Source organism: Pelophylax lessonae (genome assembly GCF_965119305.1).
Source record: "Pelophylax lessonae genome assembly, chromosome: 9".
NCBI lineage: Eukaryota > Metazoa > Chordata > Amphibia > Anura > Ranidae > Pelophylax > Pelophylax lessonae.
The window spans coordinates 246,540,275-246,567,734 of NC_138776.1; the positions used below are offsets into that span (position 1 = coordinate 246,540,275).

The 27,460-nt window shown below is 43.3% G+C and overlaps 3 protein-coding genes across 3 annotated transcripts in view; all 3 read left to right on the forward strand.

Moving 5' to 3' along the window:
- LOC309564355 (uncharacterized protein) overlaps positions 1-27,460 on the forward strand; it is a gene marked incomplete at its 3' end in the record, with an annotated part of 715,072 nt that overhangs the window by 356,298 nt on the left and 331,314 nt on the right.
- LOC309563353 (uncharacterized protein) overlaps positions 1-27,460 on the forward strand; it is a gene marked incomplete at its 3' end in the record, with an annotated part of 522,832 nt that overhangs the window by 202,054 nt on the left and 293,318 nt on the right. The window contains 3 exon segments of the mRNA XM_082267747.1: positions 1,258-1,356; positions 1,517-1,615; positions 1,908-2,012. Of these exon segments, the coding sequence (XP_082123873.1) occupies positions 1,258-1,356; positions 1,517-1,615; positions 1,908-2,012 (303 nt within the window).
- LOC309562845 (uncharacterized protein) lies at positions 57-25,830 on the forward strand. The gene is made up of 4 exons (XM_082267161.1): positions 57-122; positions 22,304-22,402; positions 23,034-23,138; positions 24,777-25,830. Exon 4 carries the CDS (start codon positions 24,788-24,790, stop codon positions 25,646-25,648), a length of 861 nt encoding a protein of 286 aa, XP_082123287.1. The 5' UTR covers positions 57-122; positions 22,304-22,402; positions 23,034-23,138; positions 24,777-24,787; the 3' UTR covers positions 25,649-25,830.

A 27,460-nucleotide genomic window follows, 5' to 3' on the forward strand; every position in this document is an offset into this window, starting at 1 on the left:
ATTATTTTGTATTTTTAAGAGCGGAGATTTAGTGGTTAAAGAGGAAATTAAAGAAGAAAAGCCGTATGTTTGGGATGATGATCCTTGGAAGGAGGATGAAGCTCCTCCAGAGATCAGCACAGGTGAGGAATAAACAGTAAATCCAGAGAAGAGTCCCAGATTCTCCTTGTTCAGTCACTACAACAATCTCTTCCTCTCCCCCCTCCTCTGTCAGTAGACAGTAATGGGGGGACAGTATGTGCCCAGTGGAAAAGTCCGGATCCATCAGCCTATATTAAGCTGGCCATTTATGGCCAGTTCAGCATGGACTTGCCACATTTCAATCTATGTATGGTCACTGTGGTTTAACAGAAGTCAGTCTACTAATAGACTTTTGCTTAAAGCGGAGTTCCGGCCTCAGAAATGACTTTGGGCCATCCGCTTGCTTTAAATGCCCTAAAAAACAAATGGATAGTCTCGATTTTTTTTTTTTTACTCACCTTTTTTTTGAAGAAAGTATACTTGCCTTCCTTCTACTTCCTCCCTCTGCGGCCGCGGCCCGCGCCATCACTCCCTGCTTGCGTTGACTCCTGGGAGCTGAACGTCATCGCTCCCTGGAGTCAATGCACCTGCATCGGCCCCGCTCGTCACTTCCGGGGCAGGCGCGTCATTCCCTGCTAAACAACTTTTGGGCATGCCCAGAAGCTGTGCAGGGATGACGCACCTGCCCCGGAAGTGACGAGTGGGGCCGGTGCAGGCGCATTCTGGGATGAAGAGGACGCCCCTGGCTTCAGCTGCCCACACCTGAGATGGCAGCGCTGGACAAGACATTTTCAAGGTAAGTATTTCTTCTAAAAGGTAAGTGCGACCCGGGACAGTTCAGAGGCTTTCCCATTCTGGAATGCACTAGCCCTGACTGTCCCGGGGGTATTTTTTTCTGAAAAACTTTTCCGAGGCCGGAACTCCGCTTTAACTGCCCTGTTGGAAACTTTCCACTCGATCAGCACTGAAGTCTATAGACTGCAGCACCGATCTGTGTATTCTGACAGTGGAGAAGTATTCCTGCGAGGATTCTCCCACCCACATCAAATGCATGGATGGGAGAATCAGATCAGGTTTTTTCATTTGGTTGAAAAAATAATTGACTCATCCATGGCCAGCCTTATATTCTGGTTCTCCTCATGTCATTGAGACGTGACCAGTCTCCCCCCACACACACTCTCTGGGTTCTCTCATACATCTCAGTACAGGGGGCTTCACTCTCATCTTTATTCACAGATCCCGGAGAAACCAGAGAGACTCAGAGAGACGTCAAAGCTGAGGAAGAGGGGCATGTGAAAAATGAAGAGGATGAAATTCCTCCAGAGATCAGTACAGGTGGGTAATCAATGGTGGATTCATCCATGGCCAGCCTTAGATTCCAGGTCTCCTCCTCACGTCATGGCATTGAGATGTAACCAGTCTCCCCCCACACACACTCTCTGGGGTCTCTCATATATCTCAGTACAGGGGGCTTCACTCTCATCTTTATTTCTAGACCTTGAAGACACCAGAGAGACTCAGAGAGACGTCAAAGCTGAGGAAGAGGGGCATGTGAAAAATGAAGAGGATGACAATCCTCCAGAGATCAGCACAGGTGAGGAATAAACAGTAAATCCAGAGAAGAGTCCCAGATTCTCCTTGTTCAGTCACTACAACAATCTCTTCTTCTCCCCCCCCCCCTCTGTCAGTAGACAGTAATGGGGGGACAGTATGTGCCCAGTGGGGGAGTCAGGAGCCATCAGCCTCTATTAGACTCCGGCTCTCCTCCTCACATCATGTCATTGTGTGTTACCAGCCAAGAGATGTGACCAGTCTCCCCCCACACACTCTCTGGGGTCTCTCATACATCTCAGTACAGGGGGCTTCACTCTCCTCTTTATTCACAGACCCCGGAGACTCCAGAGAGACTCAGAGAGACGTCAAAGCTGAGGAGGAGGAAGAAGGACATGTGAGGATTAAAGAGGAGGAAGTTCCTATGGAGATCAACACAGGTGAGTAAAAAAACTCAAAAAAGAAACATTTCATTGAATAATATCCATTAGAGCCGGTTCACATACAGGCGACCCGACTTGCCAGGGCGACCTGTGAAGTCGCGGTGCACAGCGTGCACCGCGACCTCGGAGAGACATGCAGGGACTTCATATCATTGAAGTCAATGCAGGTCGCTCCAGATCGCCCCAAAGTAGTACAGGACCCTTTTTCTAAGTCGGAGCGACTTGTGTCACTCCTATTAGAACGGGTCCTGTGCTAATCTATGGCAGGCGACCCACGGCGACTTGTCAGGCGACCAGGTCGCCTGACAAGTCGCCCCAGTGTGAACTGGCTCTAAAACTATCATACACAAATACACAAATACTATTATCATACACAAAGACCTTCAGATATATTTTTTAGAAGGGATATTTGGATCATAATTCCCATCATGTAAAATGATGAATCCTTGTTCTTGGTATAATTTTTTTTTTAAAATCAAAAACAAAGTTTATTGAGCAATAAGAATGTACAGCCAGTATCAAAAGACAAGTAGAAAACAAAATACAATCCTCCACACCTGAATAGCAAAACATTAGAACACACGATCAAAAAACCCCTCCACACACCCCCCCCCCCCCCCAAACGAGATCCCGAAACTGCCAAAGGGTCCCCCACATGGACCAGAAGGGCCCAACCTAACCACACAGAATACGTTCCTGGTATCATTAGTGAAATGAACAACATCTGATGTCTTAATTTCCTGCTATTTCAATTGCACAAAGTAAAGTGATACTAAACACACACTTTAATTTACATTGTCCCTTGTCTTTGCGTATGTGGATGATGGCATTATTATTATTGTAATTATTTTTATTTACATTTTATAATGTAATTATTTCATCAAAAAAAATATATATCTAAAAACCTTTTTCCTAATCGTAATACAGCTGTCACGTGACCTAGCTCTCTCCCAGACTGTCAGCAGGGAAATAGTGGCAGGAGGAGCTTCTAGCCCTCTGCTGCTGGTCACATGTTCAAAAAAACAAAAAACAGCCTTCGGGATACAGAGTTAAAATAAATAATATTGATAAACTGTTTTATATTGTCATACAAATATATATTTGAAATTTAAATCTTTATTATTTTTGGCAATAATATGTTGGGGCCAGATTTCTGCCAGTCACAGCCTGTGTCACATCCCCCCAGCCTGTGTTTTAGAATAAGAGGGAGGTGAAGCCTCCATCAGTCAAGATGTTATATCCCGCCCCCATTGTGTTTAGCTGGTTAGTGGGCATGGAGGAGGAGGGAGGGACTGGGCTGTCATTTACCACTGTGTATACACCCACATGTGTGACTCTATAGTCACATGGGCTGCCCAGCTGTGATAGGGAGGAAATGCTCAGGGTAGAAACTCACTGAAAACTGAGCATGTGCAGAGCTGCCAACACTGCTCTGCAAAATTCCCAACTGCAGTAGGACATGGACAGAAGGGGGAGGTGGAGGACAACAAGGTCAACCAGGATTTTTGCAGAATACAGAAAACAAATCCTATAGTAACTGAGTATGAACAGCATGTAATTCACAATTTATTGATATTTTTTCAATGATGTGGGTTTAATGACACTTTAATTGTTTCCACTTCTTATGTCATGCAGATGGACGGTTCATGAAGTGTAACATGAGAAAGAGTCCCGTTATCTTAACATATACTAAAACAGAAAATGACATCACATCAGATTTTCTAGAAGAAAACCCCATTACCCTAAATTTCCATCCAACCTCTCGTGGTGCAGATTTGTCATCTGGTCCTTCTACTCAAGAGGAGTGTTTTCCGGATCTCTCCCAGACAACCCATCAGACAGTTGGTAGAGCGGGGAAAACATCCACTTGTTCCCCCTCCTCTAGAAAAGTTCTTACTGAACATCAAAGCAGAATGAAACCATTTTCATGCTCCCAATGTGGGAAAAGTTATAATTCTGAAGCATCTCTTATAAGACACCAAAGAGTCGACACGGGGGAGAAGCCACATACATGTTCGGAATGTGGGAAATCTTTTTGCCTGAGGACCATTCTTATTAAACATCAGAAAACACACTCTGGAGAAAAGATGTTTTCATGTCCCGAATGTGGGAAATGCTTTCGACATAAACCGGCGGCAGTGATGCACCAGAGAACTCACACCGGTGTGAACCTGTTTTCCTGTTCAGAATGTGGAAAGTGTTTTGCCACAAAACGCGCCTTGATCAAACATCAGCCTGTGCACATGGCGGAAAAGCCGTTTTCATGCCCCGAATGTGGGAGGTGCTTTCGAGAGAAATTTGCTGCCGTAATGCACCAGAGAACTCACACCGGAGTGAAGCCGTTCTCGTGTTCCGAATGTGGAAAATGCTTTGCCACGAAACGCGCCTTGATCAAACACCAGCCCGTTCACACGGGGGAAAAGCCGTTTTCATGCCCCGAATGCGGAAAATGTTTTCCTCGCAAAATGAGTCTTACTATTCACCAGAGATGTCACACGGGGGAAAAGCCGTTTCCCTGCACTGAGTGCGGGAGATGTTTTACCACCATGCAAAATCTCAGTGCACACCAGAGGACTCACACGGGGGTGAAGCCATATTCATGTTCCGAATGTGGAAACTCCTTTTCCTGGAGAAGATCCCTGCTCAGGCATCGATGTGTACCCACAGGAGAGTAGCCCTATTCTTGTTAGGAGTTCTGAAAATGTTTTGTGTTTAGATCTTGCCGTATCTTGTGGTCAACTTACCTGAGCTGAAACGCCTAAGGTTGAGCGCTTCACTTTGATATTGCCATTGGAGTGGCTACTCTTTTATCACCATCACACTAAAGTTCAATAAAGATCCTCATTATCCTGTAGTTGTGTGTGTCTATCTTTACTTTCCTACTACTAGTTGTCAGGAATCAGCAGCAGGGATGGTCAAATCTGTGTAGCTTCACTTAGAAGACTGAAGCCCCGTACACACGCAATGATTATCGGCCGTCTTTTGTCCAGAGTTGTGTTTTGTTGGTTGGAATGTGCCTAGACTGCACACGAATTTTCTCGCCCAACAAAATTCTACTTCAGAAGTGATGTCATGTGTTGGATTGCTTTCTTTGTGTTCTTTCTTCACTGAGCATGCCCAGACTTGCTCATCAGATTTTTCCCTGTCGAAATCTGTACTGACTGCACGAAAATCGGCCGTTGTGTTGACAGCCAACAAAAATTTTATAGCCGGCACACCAGATTTTTTTCGGCCGAAAAGTCGGAGTTAGTTGTCGGATGCATCATACTAACAAGCCGAAAATCGGGCGATCGGACGTTGGCCGAAAATTCCCTGCCAATTTTCGGCGCGTTTGTACGGGGCTTTAGACCAGACTGTGAATGCTTTAACCACTTGAAGACCAGGCCTATTCTGACACTTTTTGTTTACAAGCAAAAGTCAGCATTGTTTGCTAGAAAATTACTTAGAACCCCAAATGTGAATATATATATATATATATATATATATATATAAAACAATGGGGAAAATAGGTAACCAGCCGCTAGGATCGCTTTTGGATGAAACAGCATAATAAAAATACTGGGGTTATGACATACAGCTGCGTGATTTGTCAGCAAGTGGTTAAGGTAATTCTAAAGGTTGTGTTCAAAAATATACTTACTCTGTGTAATCGTTTTGCACATAGCAGCCCTGATCTTCTACTTTTTGGGTCCCCCCATTGGTGGTCCTGGCTCCTCCCCGCTGTCAAGTGCCCCCAATAGCAAGCCTCTTTCTATGGGGGCACTTAAAGCAGGCTTGTTTCCGAGCCACCCTCCTGCAAATGGACATTGTCCATTCACACACAGAGTGGGGCTCTCCTCATTGGCTCACTAGCTGTGATTGACAGCAGCAGGAGCCAATGGCTCCCACTGCTGTGTGAGCCAATGAGGAGAGAGAGATCCAGGAGAGCCACTGCTCTCATGCATATTGCTCGAAACAGATGGGGCTCAGGTAAAACTAAGGAAGGAATGGGGGGGGGGGGTAGCTGCACCCAGAAGGTTTTTACCTTAAGGAATAAAATGCCTTAAGATAAAAAAAACCTTCTGCCTTTAGAACCACTTCATAACCAGGCCATTTTTCATAATCAGAGATTTTACCCCCTTCATAATCAGGCCATTTTTCATAACCAGAGATTTTACCCCCTTCATAACCAGGCCATTTTTTGCTATTTAGCACTGTGCTACTTTAACTGGTCATGTATATTTTAGGTGCCTGATTGACATGACACTGCTTCAGTGGTTGGTGAGGAGTACAGAGTTTCAATCCCACACATAATGAGGCCGCCCATTGTATGAGGGGCTTATATTAAGGGTCCTAATGGATTTCTGATTATTTAAAGACTAGCTGCCCGGATTCCAAATCCAGCTCTGAGAAAGAGGGGATAACAATAATAAGAAAAACTACTGACGCCAGTGGGGGAACCACCAGGGTTGCAAAGGTCGCACTTGCGACTGGGCTCTGGTGTTTCACCACTGGGGTGGGACCCCAAGATGGCAGGAAGGGGACCGTAATTAAGGGTCCCACAATGGGGGTAAAGGGCTCCAGGATCAGTGGGAAGCCCAGTCAAGGGCCAGGGAGGCCCTTCATGGTTTATTTCACCAGGGGCCCTGAAGGTTTTAGTTATGCCTCTGCATGTAAGTTAATACTAGTGCATTGGAAATCTGAATACCCACACTTCCTAAGAGAATGGATTAAAAGTGTTGGTGAAACCTTGAGATTGGAACGATGTTTGCATAGGGGATATCTAGGCAATTTTAGGAAGATATGGGCAAACTAGTTAGATGTTCCAGGTCTTGCCACAATAGAAATAACCATGGACAGGTTTTTGCGTGTTAACGCTGTATGAGGGGGATAAGCGGCTGTCCTTGTTATACCTCTTAAGTATACTGTATGTATGCAGTATCTTTTTTACTAGTGTTTTAGTACTTTTTTTTTTGCAAGTGGAACGCTCCGGCTGTGTACAATTTTTTTTCTTATAAATAAAGCACTTTCTGGATTAAAAGAAAAGCATAAATGGCACACAGTCTCTGGCTACAGAGCAAAAAACTGAAGCAAGAGGCAATAGTAGAGGAGGACCTAAATACCCTCCCAGCAGCCAGAATCATGTGGAAACTGATTACGGGGATCTGCTGGCTGGGAGACACCCGCTGGTGGACACCAGAACAACAACCTTCTTCTCTGGGAAGCACAGTGCCACCCACACTGAGCTGTCAGCCACGTCCTAGCTGGGAAGGCGGGTGCAGAGGACACTGCCGACAACAGATGCCCTATAGTAACTCTATGGGTGACGTTACTTCCCATTCATTTCACAGCTGATGTCGACCATATCCTCTGCAGAGCTTCCGCCACTGGAGATCGAGTCAGATCGGCTTAAAATGAACGTAAGTACACTGATTTCTTCTATACAGGGCTAGATAGGTTAATGTTAGAACATGGAGATCTATAGATGCATGGATTTTAGTTTTAGGGTGGACTTTAAGTAATGTCCACTGTCACGTATACAAAAATAATTCAGATGTTCACACTATAGTAGCACTCATCAAAGATACTGGGATTCTTCAAGCTCTGTCTTGCATTGCCTTAGAGATATTTTTAAATCAACATTTAATAAAAGAAAAGGATAAATGGTGTAGAACAAGATTGAAAGAAAAAAGGTAATATAAAAAAGAGACAATGATACAAGAGCAAAACAAAAATACGACAGTGTCCAAATATGATGTAAGAACTGTCCAAGCCCCCTTTAGAAAGTTTAGGTATAAGGGCTCGTTTACACTTGCTTTAAAATGTGGCATTGAACCCGCTTTTTTAAAGCACTCTGAATGCCAATCAAAGCTCCTGCCACTAAATAAGATGGTTACCTTACAGTTACATTCTCACGTTGTGTTTGCTTTGCTTCAAAAATTATACCCCATGTCGTTTTCTTGATGCTTCAAAGTGTCTCGAAAGCCTCCGTAGAAGTCTAACGCTCGCTTACAGCACCTGCAGCTTTTGAGGGGCTTTTATTCAGCTTTAGCTTCACTTTTATTTGGAGGTATTGCAGATTTGAGATATGCCAGGATGCACTGGGAAACCAACAAGCAATGAGCTGCTTTAACTGGTAACTGGAGATGGGCCGAAAAAACCCCCCCTCAATTATGTGTGTCGGCAACCAGGTGAGGAGTACAAAGACAAGTGTGTCTTGCCTACAGTTAAGCATGGTGGTGGGAGTGCCATGGTCTGGGGCTGCATGAGTGCTGCTGGCACTGGGGAGCTACAATTCATTGAGGGAACCATGAATGCCAACATGTACTGTGACATACTGAAGCAGAGCATGATCCCCTCTCTTCTAAGACGGCTGCAGGGCAGAATTCCAACATGATAACGACCCCAAACACACCTCCAAGGCAACCACTGCCTTGCTAAAGAAGCTGAGGGTAAAGGTGATGGACTGGCCAAGCATGTTTCCAGACCTAAACCCTATTGAGCATCTGTGGGGCATTCTCAAACGGAAGGTGGAGGAGTGCAAGGTCTCTAACATCCACCATCTCCGTGATGTCATCATGGAGGAGTGGAAGAGGACTCCAGTGGCAACCTGTGAAGCTCTGGTGAACTCCATGCCCAAGAGAGTTAAGGCAGTGCTGGAAAATAATGGTGGCCACACAAAATATTGATACTTTTGGTCCAATTTGGACATTTTCACTTAGGGGTGTACTCACTTTTGTTGCCAGTGGTTTAGACATTAATGGCTGTGTGTTGAGTTATTTTGAAGGGACAGCAACTTTACACTGTTATACAAGCTGTACACTCACTACTTTACATTTTAGCAAAGTGTCATTTCTTCAGTGTTGTCACATGAAAAGATAGAAAAAATATTTACAAAAATGTGAGGGTATACTCACTTTTGTGAGATACTGTACAAAAAGTATGGGGGTCCAGGTACTGACCTGGGGGACATGTATCAATGCTAAAAAATATGTGTGTAAAAACATAATTTGTAAATGACCATTGATTTACTAATACTTAAAGTGACACAATAAAAATGAAAAATTCCATAAAATATAGTCCCCTTAGTCTGCCGCATCTGTACCATGTATAGAACCTGCTGCAGCAAAAATGACATTTATAAAGGCAAAAAAATTACATTTTTACTGCAAGCTTTATTTTATACACAACGGCTTGGGGAGTCAGTCTGTATAATGAGGCCACAATTTAGTGCATTCGGAACAAGATAAGAGATTTTTTTTGGATAGATTCTGGTATCTGTTTGTAATAGTAATAACAGGTGCGCAAAAATTGGGCTTTGGGTGTTGGTGGTGCCTTCACACCATAACCCTATAGAGGTACTTTTGATGAATGCAAGAATTGACCTTGCTGTAAAAACTGAAATTATATGCACCTGTTAAACGGGTGTGGAAAAATTGGCCCTTGAGTGGTAATTGTGCCCATGAAACCTACACCAAAAAATGTCTTCCAGATAAAATCAACACCCACAGAGCTAGGAAGTGTAGACACTCTTGCAGAGATTCCAGACTCAGAAAACACTTAATTGGCGACATCTGCATCGGGGGCTCGATAGCTGCTGCTAATCCAGAACTGATTCATTTTGATAAATATCAGCGAGCAGAGATGGAATTCTAAAGGGGGTTCGTGACGCTCATTATAATTTCCCCAGGGAGTTCCTTATTCCATATAATGACTTCAAGCCACTAAGGCCCCTTTCACACATGCTGTCCGTTTGTCCGTTTTTCATCCATCCGTTGATGGATGAAAAACGGACATCAATGTATCTCTATGTAAAAACGGATGATCATCCGTTAACCACTTTACCACCGGAGGATTTTCCTGCTAAAAGACCAGGGTTTTTTTTGCGATTTTTTTACTGCGTGACTTTAACGGACAATTACGCGGTCGTGCAACGCTGTACCTAAACGAATTTCCCACAAACAGAGCTTTCTTTTGGTGGTATTTGATCACCTGTGCGATTTTTTGATCACGCGCTATAAACAAAAAAAGAGCGTAATTTTTGCAAAAACAACAATATTTTTCACTTTTTTTTATATGAAATTCCCCCCAAAAAAAATGTAAAAATCAAAATTTTTTAACATTTTCGGCCAATTTGTTTTACGCTACCTATGTTTGGTAAAAAAAATCGCAAAAAGCGTATTTTGATTGGTTTGCGCAAAAGTTATCGCGTTTACTAACAAAGGGAAAGATTTTTGTCATTTTTGGTGTTTTGGGGGCGATCTGCGATTTTTTTTGAGGTACTGCGACATTGCGGCGGACAGATCGGACCCTTGACTGACATTTTTGACACTTTTGGGGGTACCAGTGACATTACTGCAGTAATCAGTGCTATATATATGCACTGTTACTGCAAAAATGACACTGGCAGGGAAGGGGTTAACAGTATTGGACAGGGAGGGGTTAAGTGTGTCCTAGGGTCGTGATTCTAACTGTGCAGGGACAGGTCTACTAGTGTAAAAACAGAGATCAACGGTTCTACATAGTAGAACCGTCTGATCTTCACTTTTACACAGGGAGAACTGACAGGCGGCTTGTTTACATAAGCCGCTCTGTCTTTCTCCCGCTGTACCGGCGATCGTAGTGTGACCGGCGGACATCGGGTCCGCTAGTCACACTCCCGCACTCCTCCGTGAACGAGGCGGGTGCGCGCCTCAGCGGGCGCGCGCGCGCCCGCTATTGGCTCTAGAAGGAGTGACAGGCGAGCGACGTAGACCTACGTCACTCTGCCTGGCCGGGGCCGACTGCCGCAGTAAATATACTGTGCGCAGTCGGCAACCGGTTAACATCCGTTTTCATCCGCTTCCGTCAATGTCCGTTTTTTTGAACGGATGAATGCCCTATTTTTTCATCGGTCAAAAAAACGGATCGGACGAAAAACTGATGACAACGGATGAAAACGGATGAAAAACGGATAACAACTGACGAAAAACGGATGAAAAATGGATAACAACTGACGAAAAACGGATGAAAAATGGATGAGAAACGGATGGAAAACTGATACATTTGACGTGACTGAACTGATGAACTGAACGGACCGTATGTGTGAAAGGGGCCTAAAGCCCCATACACACGTACCGAATGTCGGCCGAACGATCGGCCGTCTTTTGTCCGGTGCTGTCCTGTCGGTTGAAAAGTGCTAAAGACTGCACACGAATTTTGTCGGCCAACAACAGCCGACTGCTGAAGTGATGTCATGTGATGGTTAACTTTCCTTGTGTATTTTCTTTTCTGAGCATGCCCAGTCTTGCTCATCTGCTGTTTGTCGGCCGAATTCTGTACTGACTGGCGAACAATCGGCCGTTCTGGTGACGGCCAACAAACATTTTATAGCCTGCACACCCGATTCTGTTCGGCCGAAAAGTTGCAGTCAGTTGTCAGAAGCATCATACTAACAAGCCTACAATCGGCCGATCGTTCGGGGGCCAAATATTTACGGCCGACAATCGCTACGTGTGTACGGGCCTTTAGTCAGTCTTTCTCAACCAACGTTCCTCAAGAGCTTCCTAGGGGTTCCTTGGACAACTTCTGATTCTTAAGCCCCATACACACGTACCGATTGTCGGCCGTAAATATTCGGCCGCCGAACGATCAGCCGATTGTCGGCTTGTTAGTATGATGCTTTCCGACAGCCGACTTTCAGCCGAATAGAATCTGATGATCATGCTTTAAAATTTTTGTTGGCCGTCACCAGAACGGCCGATTGTTCGCCAGTCAGTACAGAGTTCGGCCGACAGACAACAGATTTGCAAGACTGGGCATGCTCAGAAAAGAAAAAAGACAAGGAAAGTTAACCATCACATGACATCACTTCTGCAGTCGGCTGTTGTTGGCCGACAAAATTCGTGTGCAGTCTTTTGCAGTTTTCAACAGACACGACAGCCCTGGACAAAAGACGGCCGATCGGTCGGCCAACGATCGGTACGTGTGTACGAGGCTTTAGATAAACAACCCCTGACACCAATAGTCTTTTTAACTATTTGAAAGAACATTCTTCCCATTGAACCATGTAAGACTCATTCTTATTACTGACCGCCACAGTAAGGGCTCTTTCACACTTGTAGTCCGTCAAACGGACTCCGTTTTTCTCAGTGGGGGATCGATCCGCCGATCCCCCGCTGAGCAGCAGGAGGACAGCTGTGTCTCCGTGCTGTGTGTTGAGACACAGCTGTCAGTTCCCCATGCATCTCTATGGGGGAAATCGGATGGGAACGGACCGTCGGTCCGTTCTCATCCGATCCGCTGGATGGATGGAAAATAGGGTTTCCATCCGTCCAGATTTGACGGATCGGATCGGGTGTCAGCGGACATGTCTCCGCTGCCATCCAATGCCCCATAGGAATGCATGGGGGGGGACCGTTCAGATCCGCCAAAAAAACGAACAGGCGGATCTGAACGGTCCGCCTGTGTGAAAGATCAAAAGGGTTAAATGTGTCCCTAGGGGGGTGCTTTCTAACTGTGTGGGGGATGGGCTTGCTGCATGAACACAGACACAGAGATAGGAGGAACACAGGAGCCCTGTGTTCATTACTGACAGAACAGTGGTGAGCTGTGTTTACAATGGCAGATCGCCGTTCTGTCTCCACGGGGAGCGATTGTGGGTGCCCTGGGGCAATCGTGGGTGCCCTGGAGCGATCGTGGCCACTGGACCCGTTGATTGGCTTTCTCTATGGGGAATGGGTGCACGCACCCCCGCTAGCAGTTCAGCGAAGCAAGGTTTTTTCGCAGGATAGAGCCGACTGCGGCGGGCGGTCGTTAAGTGGTTAATTACACAGGTTCTGGGGCTGATTAAGGTGGTAATTAACCTGCTGCCATCCGCGCCACAGCCTATATACGGCTGCAGCGCGGACTCGAATTTTCGGGAGGCCGTTTTTAAACGGCCTCCCAGTGACACGCCCCCCCCCCCCCGCGCGCTCCCGCAAGCGAGCAGCGGGGAAAATCTGTGTCGGCCGTGTCCCTTGGACACGGCCGATCACAGATCGTGGTGAATGGCCAATCACAGCGGCCATTCACCACGTGATCGGGCCGTCCAATGAGCGATGATCTCATATGTAAACATATGAGATCATCTCTCATCGCCGGCGCTCCTTCCTCACACAGAGCCTGCAGTGTGAGGAAGGAGGGGGAGCCTCACAGCGCCGGGGACACAGGAGAATGTAATCAGGGCACGATCACCAGTGCCCTGATTACTAAAAGGTAAAAACATACACACAGTGCCCCCCCATCAGTGCCCACAGTGCCCGCCATCAGTGCCCCCATCAATGCCCACAATCAGTGCCCATAGTGCTGCCAGTCAGTGCCCATCAGTGCCTGCTCATCTAGGCACTGATGAGCACTGACTGGCAGCACTATGGGCACTGAGTGTGGGTACTGATGGTGCTGCCCATCAGTGCCGCTCATCAGTGCCACCCGTCAGTGTCCAGTGCCATCCGCCAGTGCCCATCAGTGCCGCCTCTCAGTGCCCATCAGTGCCGCCCGTCAGTGCCGCCTCTCAGTGCCCAGCAGTGCCACCTCTCAGTGCCACCTCTCAGTGCCCAGCAGTGCCACCTCTCAGTGCCCAGCAGTGCCGCCTATCAGTGCTCATCAGTGCCGCCTATCAGTGCCGCCTATCAGTGCTCATCAGTGCGGCATATTAGTACCTCCTCATCAGTGCCCATAAGTGCCACCTCATCAGTGCCCATCAGTGCAGCCTATCAGTGCCCATCAGTGCCGCCTTATCAGCGCACATCAGTGAAGGAGAAAAATTTATTTTCAAAATTTACTCGCAGAAAATAAGAAAAACTTTTTTTTTTCAAAATTTTCTGTCTTTATTCTTTTTTTTTGTAAGAAATAAAAAACCCAGAGGTGATTACATACCACCAAAAGAAAGCTCTATTTGTGTGAAAAAAATGATAAAAATTTCATATGGGTACAGTGTAGCATGACCACGCAATTGTCATTCAAAGTGTGACAGCGCTGAAAGCTGAAAATTGGCCTGGATGGGAAGGGTGTTTAAGTGCACAGTAGGCAAGTGGTTAAACTCATTTAGTGCCTCATCTGCATTATATCAGCCTCAGATCCTGTGTGATTACTGTGTGTCCCTGATTAAAGGGATGAGGTGGCAACCCTACCTGATCTGCCCCAGGACAATGACACCTACAATCTGATTGGCTGCTCTGGGCAGCTCTATAGATAATAATAATATTCATATTAATAATATTAATATAATAATAATTATAATTCAGTAATGAGATCTAATTATCTAGCTCCGATTGGAGAAATGTTGCAACTAACAACAACCATCTGCATGGCTCCTCTCTATCATCACTATGCGCCCTGTACCTGAAACTCTCTTCTCACTTCCGCTCTATGCGTTCCACGGTCGCCATAGAAACGCCTAACAAATGTGCTGTTTTCCATAGACCCAGAGCTATGCAGAGATTAGAGTCACCGCTAGGTGGCGCACGTCTGCCACGTAAAGGAGGAAGTGTCGTCAGTGTCGTAAGAGCGGCCATTTTGTTGAAGCCTGGAAGAAGTTATAGGAGACGAAAAATGTTTGTGGAGAGGTGTGAGTGTGGAGAGTGTGTGCCCTGAGAGGAGGAGGTAATAATGTCTTCTTATTATGAGAGAAGGGGGACCCAGCACTCTGTGTGGTCTAGATGGGGGGGGGATCATGTCACCACCACACATCATCATCATCTTCCTGCTGTCCTCTGATGTGTATCCCAGATCAGGGTGCTGGAGAGATACATATATTGTACAGGAATACATTCTATTCTATTCTATTCTATTCTATGTAGAGATACATATATTGTACAGGAATACATTATATTCTATTCTATTCTCTGTAGAGATACATATATTGTACAGGAATACATTATATTCTATTCTATTCTCTGTAGAGATACATATATTGTACAGGAATACATTATATTCTATTCTATTCTCTGTAGAGATACATATATTGTACAGGAATACATTCTATTCTATTCTATTCTATTCTATTCTCTGTAGAGATACATATATTGTACAGGAATACATTACATTCTATTCTATGTAGAGATACATATATTGTACAGGAATACATTCTATTCTATTCTATTCTATGCAGAGATACCGTATTTTCCGGCGTATAAGACGACTGGGCGTATAAGACGACCCCCCTATTACATGTTCTACCGGTAATACTTAGGTTACCTTGGAGATATTCTGCTCGGCGTATAAGACGACCCCCCCATTTTTGGGGGATTTTTTTGAGGTTCAAAAGTAGTCTTATACACCAGAAAATACAGTATGTACAGGAATACATTCTATTCTATTCTCTGTAGAGATACATATATTGTACAGGAATACATTCTATTCTATTCTCTGTAGAGATACATATATTGTACAGGGATACATCCTATTCTATTCTATGTAGAGATACATATATTGTACAGGAATACATTCTATTCTATTCTCTGTAGAGATACATATATTGTACAGGAATACATTCTATTCTATTCTATTCTCTGTGTAGATATATATATTGTACAGGAATACATTCTATTCTGTTCTATTCTATTCTATGTAGAGATACATATAGACCATAGAGACCTGTGATCATATATTGCACAGGAATACATTCTATTCTATTCTATTCTATGTGTAGATACATATATTGTACAGAAATACATTCTATTCTATTCTATGTAGATGTACATATATTGTACAGGAATACATTCTATTCTATTCTATGTAGAGATACATATATTGTACAGGAATACATTCTATTCTATTCTCTGTAGAGATACATATATTGTACAGGAATACATTCTATTCTATTCTATGTAGAGATACATATAGACCATAGAGACCTGTGATCATATATTGCACAGGAATACATTCTATTCTATTCTATGTGTAGATACATATATTGTACAGGAATACATTCTATTCTATTCTATGTAGATGTACATATATTGTACAGGAATACATTCTATTCTATGTAGAGATACATATATTGTACAGGAATACATTCTATTCTATTCTTTTTAGATACATATATTGCACAGGAATACATTCTATTCTATTCTATTCTATTCTCTGTGTAGATACATATATTGTACAGGAATACATTCTATTCTATTCTCTGTAGAGATACATATATTGTACAGGAATACATTCTATTCTATTCTCTGGAGAGATACATATATTGTACAGGAATACATTCTATTCTATTCTATGTAGAGATACATATATTGTACAGGAATACGTTCTATTCTATTCTATTCTATTCTATGTAGAGATACATATATTGCACAGGAATATATTCTATTCTATTCTATGTATAGATACATATATTGTACAGGAATACATTCTATTCTATTCTATTCTCTGTAGAGATACATATATTGTACAGGAATACATTCTATTCTATTCTATTCTATTCTATTCTATGTAGAGATACATATATTGCACAGGAATATATTCTATTCTATTCTATGTATAGATACATATATTGTACAGGAATACATTCTATTCTATTCTCTGTAGAGATACATATATTGTACAGGAATACATTCTATTCTATTCTATTCTATGTAGAGATACATATATTGTACAGGAATACATTCTATTCTATTCTATGCAGAGATACCGTACATATATTGTACAGAAATACATTTTTTTTCTTTATTTGCTATTTTTTGTTCCCCATGAAAGTGGAGTTACCCTTTAACCTCTTCCTGCAAACCGACGTGGTTGTACCCGGTAGATACCTGCAGCTAGAGGCATCACCCCGGTACCGTTCTTTAAAGCCGCTGGTCAGCTTTCTAGTGATAACCAATGCAGCTCAGCATTGGTCCCGCCGCTGTGCCCGACGGGACACCTGAGCGACCAGCCGGCACATCCACCAGCTGGCTGGAGTCCCGAACAAATCCAAATTTTTCTTCGATCGGGTCTCCAATGTAGTAAGCCTGAGGCGAGTTCACGACGGCACTTTCTGGTTTACTCGTATGCCAATGGCATCGATTAAAAAAAAAAAAAAGCACATTCAAAAAAGCAGATTTTGGCATTTTGAATACTTTTGAGGGAATTGGGGTCCTTTTAGACCCCAGATCCCTCCATAAAGAGTCTAAAAACAAAAAGAATAAAATAGGGCGAACCAGCCTAGCGCATTATCTTTATAAAAAAATAAATTCTGTACATCAAAAAATAGAAAGCAGGCACCCAGTCCTGCTAGTGGTGGATTTTAAAGGCACTCACATGGATACAAATAATCATTCAAAATTTCATTTATTAACCACTTTAAGACCGGAAGAATTTTCCCCCTTAATGACCAGGCCCTATTTTGCGATTTGGCACTGCGTTATTTTAATGGACAATTGCGCGGTCGTGCGACGCTGTACCCAAACTAAATTCACGTCTTTTTCCCCCATAATTAGAGCTTTCTTTTGGTGATATTTGATCTCCTGGGCGATTTTTATTTTTTGCGCTATAAACAAAAAAAGAGCGACAATTTTGAAAAAAAGAAAAAAAACAATATTATTCACATTCTGCTATATAACATCCCCCCCCCCCCCCCAAAAAAAAAAAAAAATTAAAAATAAACATTTTTTAACATTTTAGGCCAATTTGTTTTCTGTTACATATTTTCAGTTAAAAAAAAAAATCACAATAAGCGTATTTTGATTGGTTTGCGCAAAAGTTATTGCGTCTACAAACTACGGGAAAGATTTATGTCATTTTTATTGTTTTTTTTTACTAGTAATGGCGGCGATCTGCGATTTTTAGCGGAACTGCGACATTGCGGCGGACAGATCGGACCCCTAACTGACATTTTTGACACTTTTGGGGGTACCAGTGACATTACTACAGTAATCAGTGCTATATATATGCACTGTTACTGTAATAATGACACTGACAGGGAAGGGGATAACCCTGTAGGTGATCAAGGGGTTAAATGTGAGCCTAGGGGAGTGATTCTAACTGTGGGTGGGCGTGGCTTCTGAAAATACCATAGAGACCTGTGATCCTATATAGAAGGATCACATGGGCTCTGTGATCATTGCAGGGAGAAGAACGGTCAGCTGTGTTTACAACAGCCGACCGTCCTTCTCTCTCAGCGGGGAGCGATCGCAGGTGTCAGGCGGCAATCGGAGCAGCCTGACACACGCATCGGCTTCCCTGCTGCCGAGTGGGGGTGGGAGCGCATCTCTTGCGGCGCGCGCTCGTCCCCTAGATTCCCGCGCACAACCGACGTACCCCAACGTTGGTTTGCACAGGAGTGCCACCAAGTATATATGCGGCGGGTGGTCGGGAAGTGGTTAAACATATAAATACATAAAGAACATACTAGACATAAATATAGCTGAAACCATCAACACAAGTCAATATACTGTGTTGATTACATATAAAAAACCTCTACATATGGTCTTCACATGAGAGGTCTTGGTACGGCATAATGGTCGACGCGTTTCGCTTCGTGCTTCCTCAAGACCAGCCACAATAATGCCATATATAAGGTTGATGTCATGAGCATTCACACAGTTCATAAAGGCAGTAATGGAAAAATATATTTATGCAGCTTAGATATGAGCTTATTCCATCCATGCATATATTAGCAGGGATGAGACATCATTAGTATGATACTCCATATAGAGTACCTGGCACCGCCTATTTCTGTCACAAGAGAGGTTGACATTCCTTTTGACAGCAAAAGAAGTGATCAGATTTTTTTTTTTTTTTTTTAAAGGGACAAAGGAACAGTAAAAAAAATAAAATAAATAGGAAAACATTTTTTTTCTTTAAAGCGCCCGCCCCGGCGTGCCCACACACTAACGAAAACACGTACGTAAGTCGCGCCCGCAAATGTAAATGGTGTTCAAATCATACATGTGAGGTATCGCCGCGATCGCCAGAGTGAGAGCAATAATTCTAGCAACAGACCTCCTCTGTAACTCTAAACTGGTAACTATTTTTAATTTTGAAAGCATTGCCTATGAAGATTTTTAAGTACCGTAGTTTTTCACATTCCACGAGTGTGCGCAGTAGTAAACCGTAACATGTTGGGTATCTATTTACTCGGCGTGACATCATCTTTCACTATATACAAAATATGCAAAAAAATTGGGCTAAATTTACTGTTTAGTTTTTTTTTTTTTAAATTCAGTGAAATTTATTTTTTCCAAACAAATTGCGTTTGAATGGCCTTCTGCACAAATACCGCGTGACATAAAATGTTGCAGTGGACGCCATTTTATTCTCCAGAGTCTTTGATAAAAAAAAAAAAAAAAATATATATATATATATATATATATATATATATATATATATATATATATATATGTATATAAAATGTTTGGGGGTTCCAAGTAATTTTCTAGAATAATAGAATAAAATGCTGATTTTACTCGTAAGCAACAAGTGCCAGAAAATAGGCCCAGTCCTTAAGTGGTTAAGATTAACTTTTTTTTTTTTTTGGGCAGTGTGAGGTTTATACAGCAGAGACATACAGAAAAGTGGATCTGTAGAAGGACATCATGATGGAGAACCGGCCGCCCCTCACATCACCGGGTAAGAGGAGACTTTCATTTCTTGTAAAGGAGAGAAGAGTATCCCCACATCCTCTAATAGAAAGACGTAGAAACAATCAGGAGAATGAACAAAGAGTGGCACAGATTTTTTGGCTGCACCGCTCTTCTAAACTAAGAAAATGGAGCAGATCTTGCTCCTAATAAGTATAAAGGCCACAAGCCCCTTTGGTAATTAGTAGCAATCATCTTTGGGTTCTGTGCCAACTTCAAGCCAACAAGATGGCCGCCATATCCCAGCATGTATCAGCGTCATACATCATTGACTCCTCCCTACGGGTTTCGTCATCATCATATGACGTCGTCAAGGGGTAATAGACGCTGACGGCAAGTATATATACCTAAAACTACTGGGCGGGAGGTAGAATTGCGTTCCAACATCCGGAACTAGCAACATCCGTCATGCATTCTATAAAGCGGAACTAGTGACAAAACACTATACATCTGAGATAACGATCTGCACGGCATCTGGCATGCATTTCATCAACCAGAACTGGTGGCAAGACACTATACCTCTAAGCAAGGCAGTGTAGGACTGGCCAGAAGAGGAATTACTTTGACGCAGTTGGTCAGCTTAAACATGTATTGCCATATATGTGAACTAGAAATCCCTGTTTTTCATTGCATTGTTTGCTGGAAAGTGTGTAGCAGTGTGCAGAGGGTCAATCCAGAATTTGTCATGCACTACTTTGGTCCGACTTTCATGCAACTTGAGGGCCAAACACTTCAAAGTTAACACTCAAAAGTTGCATGAAAGTCCTACATCAATGTTTTACGTGCAACAATGGGTCTGATTTTGCAGAAGGACAAGTCACATCCAAGTCGCACCTATCCAAAGTTGCACTCCAAAGTCGTGCAACTATGCAGTTGTACAAGCTTGAATGGGGCCTTTTTCCTGCTGTCTGCTGATTCTGGGTCACAGGAAAGCAAAAGTAACCCGGAAAAGACGTATGGCCAATAAAGCTTTGGCCATACTTCTCTTTTGAAATAGAAAGTGGCATGGGTGGCACAGATTTACAGGAGAGGATCCATCCATCCAGGCCTCTCTGCTTTGTCATTGTGGCACATGCCACTTGCACCAGTTTCTACCCTATTTTTATTACACAGTATGCTCATTTATCCCCCCCCCCCCCCCAATGTATTCAGTCAGTGTGTGTGTTTCCTACAGATGGATCCAGTAACAGAAATCCCCCAGAGAGATGTCCCCCTCCTCTGTATTCCCGGGACTCCACACAGGAAGATCAGGAGATCCCTCAGGAGGATCTGGTAGTTTGCACTTGCATTTTAATGAATATACTAGATTATTTATAAAAGGCACAGTGGATCATTGTAATATATGTATTCTTTTTTATTTTTAAGAGTGAAGATTTAATAGTTAAAGTGGAAGTGAAAGAAGAAGAAGAAGAAGAACCGTATGTTTGGGATGATGATCCATGTAAGGAGGAGGAAGAATTTACTACAGAGATCAGTGCAGGCAAGTAGCACCAAAACCAGAGAAGAGTCCCAGATTCTCCTTGTTCTGTCACTACAACAATCTCTTCTTCTCCCCCCTCCTCTGTCAGTAGACAGTAATGGGGGGACAGTATGTGCCCAGTGGGGGAGTCAGGAGCCATCAGCCTCTATTAGACTCCGGCTCTCCTCCTCACATCATGTCATTGTGTGTTACCAGCCAAGAGACGTGACCAGTCTCCCCCCCACACACACTCTCTGGGGTCTCTCCCATTATTGTCAGTGGACAGTAATGGGGGGACGGTATGTGCCTAGTGGGGGAGTCAGGAGTCATCAGCCTCTATTAGACTCCGACTTTCTGAGTAATAAACAGTAAATCCAGAGAAGAGTCCCAGATTCTCCTTGTTCAGTCGCTACAACAATCTCTATTTTTTTTTATGGCACCCCAAACAAAAAATCCTGCAAAAACACGCTTGGCTTAGTGCCAAAAAAGGTACATAAGCTACTTTGGCACCAAACACGTTGCGTCCCTCAGGTGTGAATGCACTCTAAATCCAGAAAAGACTCTCAGATTCTCCTTGTTCAGTCACTACAACAATCTCTTCTTCTCCCCCTCCTCTGTCAGTAGACAGTAATGGGGGGACAGTATGTGCCCAGTGGGGAGTCAGGAGCCATCAGCCTCTATTAGACTCCGGCTCTCCTCCTCACATCATGTCATTGTGTGTTACCAGCCAAGAGACGTGACCAGTCTCCCCCCACACACTCTCTCTGGGGTCTCTCCTATTATTGTCGGTAGACAGTAATGGGGAGACAGTATGAGCCCAGTGGGGGAGTCATCAGCCTCTATTAGGCTGGCCATATATGGATCAAAATTTGACCAGTTAAGCATGGACTGGCCAAATTTCAATCTATCGATCCACTTCTGTTCAACTGCCCTGTTGGAAGATTTCCGCTCGATCAGCACCGCTAGCTATAGAGTGCTGCGCTGATCTGTGTATTCTGACTTCGGGGAAGTCTTTCTGCTGTCGGAATACAAGGACACAGCAGGGAAGATTCTTCCACCCACATCAAATGCATGGATGGGAGAATCAGATCAGGTTTTTTTCGTTTGGTTGAAAAAATAATTGACTCATCCATGGCCAGCCTTGGATTCTGGGTCTCCTCCTCATGTCATGTCATTGAGATGTGGCCAGTCTCCCCCCACACACACTTTCTGGGGTCTCTCATACATCTCAGTACAGGGGGCTTCACTCTCATCTTTATTTTTAGACCTTGAAGACACCAGAGAGACTCAGAGAAACGTCAAAGCTGAGGAAGAAGGGCATGTGAAAAATGAAGAGGATGATAATCCTCCGGAGATCAGCACAGGTGAGGAATAAACAGTAAATCCAGAGAAGAGTCCCAGATCCTCCTTGTTCAGTCACTACAACAATCTCTTCTTCTCCCCCCTCCTCTGTCAGTACATAGTAATGGGGGGGGACAGTATGTGCCCAGTGGGGGAGTCAGGAGCCATCAGCCTCTATTAGACTCCGGCTCTCCTCCTCACATCATGTCATTGTGTGTTACCAGCCAAGAGATGTGACCAGTCTCCCCCCACACACACTCTCTGGGGTCTCTCCCATTATTTTTGGCAGACAGTAATGGGGGGACAGTATGTGCCCAGTGGGGGAGTCAGGAGCCATCAGTCTCTATTAGACTCCGGCTCTCCTCCTCACATCATGTCATTGTGTGTTACCAGCCAAGAGATGTGACCAGTCTCCCCCCACACAAACTCTCTGGGGTCTCTCCCATTATTGTCAGTAGACAGTAATGGGGGACAGTATGTGCCCAGTGGGGGAGTCAGGAGCCATCAGCCTCTATTAGACTCCGGCTCTCCTCCTCACATCATGTCATTGTGTGTTACCAGCCAAGAGACGTCACCAGTCTCCCCCCACACACACTCTCTGGGGTCTCTCATACATCTCAGTACAGGGGGCTTCACTCTCATCTTTATTCACAGACCCCGGAGACACCAGAGACACTCGGAGAGATGTCAAAGCTAAGGAGGAGGAAGAAGAACATGCAAGGATTAAAGAAGAGGAGGTTTCTGTAGAGATCAGCACAGGTGAGTAATAAACTCAAAGTAAAGAAACATTTTAAAAAATAATAGCATCCATCGAGGGGTAAAGCAGAGTTATCATACACAAAGACCTTCAGACATTTTTTCAGAAGGGATATTTGGATCATAATTCCCATCATGTAAAATGATGAATCCTTGTTCTTGGTATCGTTAGTGATATGAACAACATCTGATGCTTTATCCCCTGCTGTTTCATTTGCAGGAGTTAAAGTGATACTAAACCCACACTGTTTAACCCCTTGACGCTGACTGTACGTATATATGCAGCCCCACTGGACTGGGCTTTTTTTCGTAGGGCCGCATATCTGCGTATCTGTCTTTGTGCTGGGAGCCCGCTGCACAGTGCACCCTACTAATGATTGGACCCAGAGCACCTGGTCCTAGGTCACCTGATGGCTGCGATAGCTTCTGATTCGCAATCACAGTAATCAGTCACTGATTCTTTTTTTTTTAAATTAATATCAGTGTCAATGTGTTTTAGGTAGGATAGAAAAAAGCAAAATGCGCACTATTGTATCTATGCTGTACTACGGGTACATACAATATACATATATGTGGTATTGCTGCGATCTTTGGGAGCAGGATGATTTTATTTTGGGTTGTTCTTTGGTGGAAGGTTATGGTAGTAACAAGAAATATACAGTTAAATTAAAAAAAAAACATGTTTTGTTTATTACTTTGGGACAGTTTTCCTTTGATAATAAAATGAAATCAGGAGATAGCCATGACCATTTACCACCAAATGAAAGCCAAAAAAAAAAAAAAAGGTATAATCCACCTGATGCACAAAATAGTTATGATGATATGTACAATTTTACTAACACATGTTAAAGTTGCAAAAATGTGCTGAGGTGTTAAAATTTGTTTTCCCCTTAGGCGTGAAGGGGTTCATTTGCATTCCCCCTTCTCTTTTTCTGTGCATAATGGCACTGTAATTTTAATTAAAAAAAATAATTAAATCTAAGTACCTTTTTCCTAATCGATATATAGCTGTCACATGACCCAGCTCTTTTCTAGCCTGTCTGCAGGGAAACCTAAGCAGGAGGAGCTTCTAATCCTCTGCTGCTGGTCACATGTTCAATACCAAGTAAAAATAAATATTGAATATCAATAAACTCTTTTAAATTGTCAAACAAATATATATTTGAAATCAAATCTTTGTTATTGTTTGGAAATAACATGGTGTTGATACATTCCTGCCAGTCACAGGCTGTGTCACTCCCCACAGCCTGTGTCTTAGAATAACAGGGAGGTGAAGCCTCCATCAATCAAGATGTAATATCCCACCCTCCTTGTGTTAAGCTGGTTAGTGGGCATGGAAGACGCGAGAGAGGGAGTGGGCTGTCATTTACCATATACACCCACATGTGTGATTCTGTAGTCACATGGGCTGCTCAGATGTGATAGGGAGGAAATGCTCAGGGTAGAAATACACCTAAAACTGAGCATGTGCAGAGCTGCCAACACTACTGCGGATATGGGGAGATAGAAAACAGCAGAATGCAGAAAACTAATCCTATAGAGCCTGAGTATGAACAGCATGTAATACACAATTTATTGATATTTTTTAAATGATGTGGGTTTAATGACACTTTAATTGTTTCCGATTCTTATGTCATGCAGATGGACGGTTCATGAAGTGTAACATGAGAAAGAGTCCCGTTATCTTAACATATACTAAAACAAAAAATGACATCCCATCCCATTTTTTAGAAGAAAACCCCATTACCCTAAATTTCCATCCAACCCCTCGTGGTGCAGATTTGTCATCTGGTCCTTCTACTCAAGAGGAGTGTTTTCCGGATCTCTCCCAGACAACCCATCAGACAGTTGGTAGAGCGAGGAAAACATCCACTTGTTCCCCCTCCTCTATAAAAGTTCTTACTGAACATCAAAGAAGAATGAAACCATTTTCATGCTCCCAATGTGGGAAAAGTTATAACTCTAAAGCATCTCTTATAAGACACCAAAGAGTCGACACGGGGGAGAAGCCACATACATGTTCGGAATGTGGGAAATCTTTTTGTCTGAGGACCATTCTTATTAAACATCAGAAAACACACTCGGGAGAAAAGCCATTTTCATGTCCCGAATGTGGGAGATGTTTTCGACAGAAATCGGCTGCCGTAATGCACCAGAGAACTCACACCGGAGTGAAGCCGTTCTCGTGTTCCGAATGTGGAAAATGTTTTGCCACGAAACGCGCCTTGATCAAACACCAGCCCGTTCACACGGGGGAAAAGCCGTTTTCATGCCCCGAATGCGGAAAATGTTTTCCCCACAAAATGAGTCTTACTATTCACCAGAGATGTCACACGGGGGAAAAGCCGTTTCCCTGCACTGAGTGCGGGAGATGTTTTGCCACCACGCAAAATCGCAGCGCACACCAGAGGACTCACACGGGGGTGAAGCCATATTCATGTTCCGAATGTGGAAACTCCTTTTCCTGGAAAAGATCTCTGCTCAGGCATCGATGTGTACACACAGGAGAGTAGCCCTATTCTTGTTAGGAGTTCAGAAAAAATGTTTTATGCTTGGATCTTATTTCTCATAAGAGGAGTGCCGTATCTTGTGGTCAACTTACCTGAGCTGAAACACCGAAGGTTGAGCGCTTCACCTTGATGTTGCAATTGGACTGGCTCCTCTTTTATCTCCATCACACTAAAGTTCAATAAAGATCTTTATTATAGTGTAGTTGTGTGTGTCTATCAATCATTACTTTCTCACTACTAGTTGTCAAGAATCCGCAGCAGGAATGGCCAATCTGTGTAGCTACACTTAGGAAAATGAGACCAGACTGTGAATGCTTTGACCACTTGAAAACCTATTCTAACACTTTTTGTTTACAAGTAAAAATTCCTCAGAACCATCAAACATGATATATATATTATATATAGTGGGGGAAATAGTTATTTTAATCCCTGCATAGGTTGTAGGTTTTCCCACTTATAAATAAATGAAGGGTCTATCATTTTTTATCATAGGTGTATTTTAAATGATGGAGACAGGATATCAACCAAAAATCCAGAAAAAAACACATACCACCAATGTTATAAACTGAGTTGCAGTTCAGTGAGTAAAATAAGTATTTGATCCCCAAGCAAAACATGACTTGGTATTTGTTGGCAAGCACAGAGGTAAGACATTTCTTTTAGTTGGTTACCAGGTTTGCACACATCTCAGGAGGGATTTTGGTCCACTCTTCTTTACAGATCTTAGAGAAATCCTTAAGGTTTCTTGGTTGTCTCTTGGCAACTCGAAGTTTCAGCTCCCTCCATAAATGTTCTATAGCAGGCATGTCCAACCTGCGGTCTGGAAACGCAGGCAATGCGTTATTTTGATGATGGTTATTTTGTATTTTTTCCATTTGCGAATAATTGCTCCAACAGTTGTCTACTTCAGTTCTAACCAGGCTTCTTGCTGTTGGTCTTTTAACCCATTCCAGCCTTTTGCGAGTCTACAATCGTGTCCCTGACATCCTGTAACAGCTCTTTGGTTTTGTGGACAGGTGTCTTTTATACACGAGTTGTCGTTAGGTGCACCTTCTTAAATTGACAGGTCTAATCTGTGTACCACACAAGCACATACTGTAGCCAGTCTGGGAGAGCCAGAATTATTGTTGGTTGGTAGAGGATCAAAAACGTATTTTACTCACCGAACTGCAAATCATTTTATAACATTGGTATCGTTTTTTTTTTTTATAGATTTTTGGTTAATATTCTGTCTCTATCATTTAAAATTCACCTATGATACAAATTAGACACTTCCTTTCGCTGTATATGTGTGTGTGTGTGTTTTAGCAGAGGCCCTAGAAAATAAAATGGTGGTCGTTGCAATTTTTTATATCACACGGTATTTGCGCAGCAGTTTTTCAATTGGAAGTGACATAATGCCGTCGCTTCTAGCCTCCTAGACCATAGAGACGGCCAGAGACCTCGGTCAGCCCTATGATAAACCGGTAGCACCGCCAAATCAATTACCAGGCCCCCCTGATCGCACAGGAGAGGCGCCGGTGGGCGGCAGGAGGAGAAGGAATGTCCCCTCCCACCACCTGTAAAAGCAATCCAGAGGCTAATTAGGTGCTAGGATTGCTTTTAGATTAAAACAGCATTGTCGGCTGAAAAGAAAAATTACCGGGGTTATGGCATACAGCTGCAGCCTTAACCCCGCTATAACCACATACGTGATTAGTTACCACAAGTGGTTAAAGTAATTCTACAGGTTGTAAATAAAAAACAAAAAAAATGTTATATTTACTCTGTGTAATGGTTTTGCACAGAGCAGCTCCGATCCTCTTCTTTTTAGGT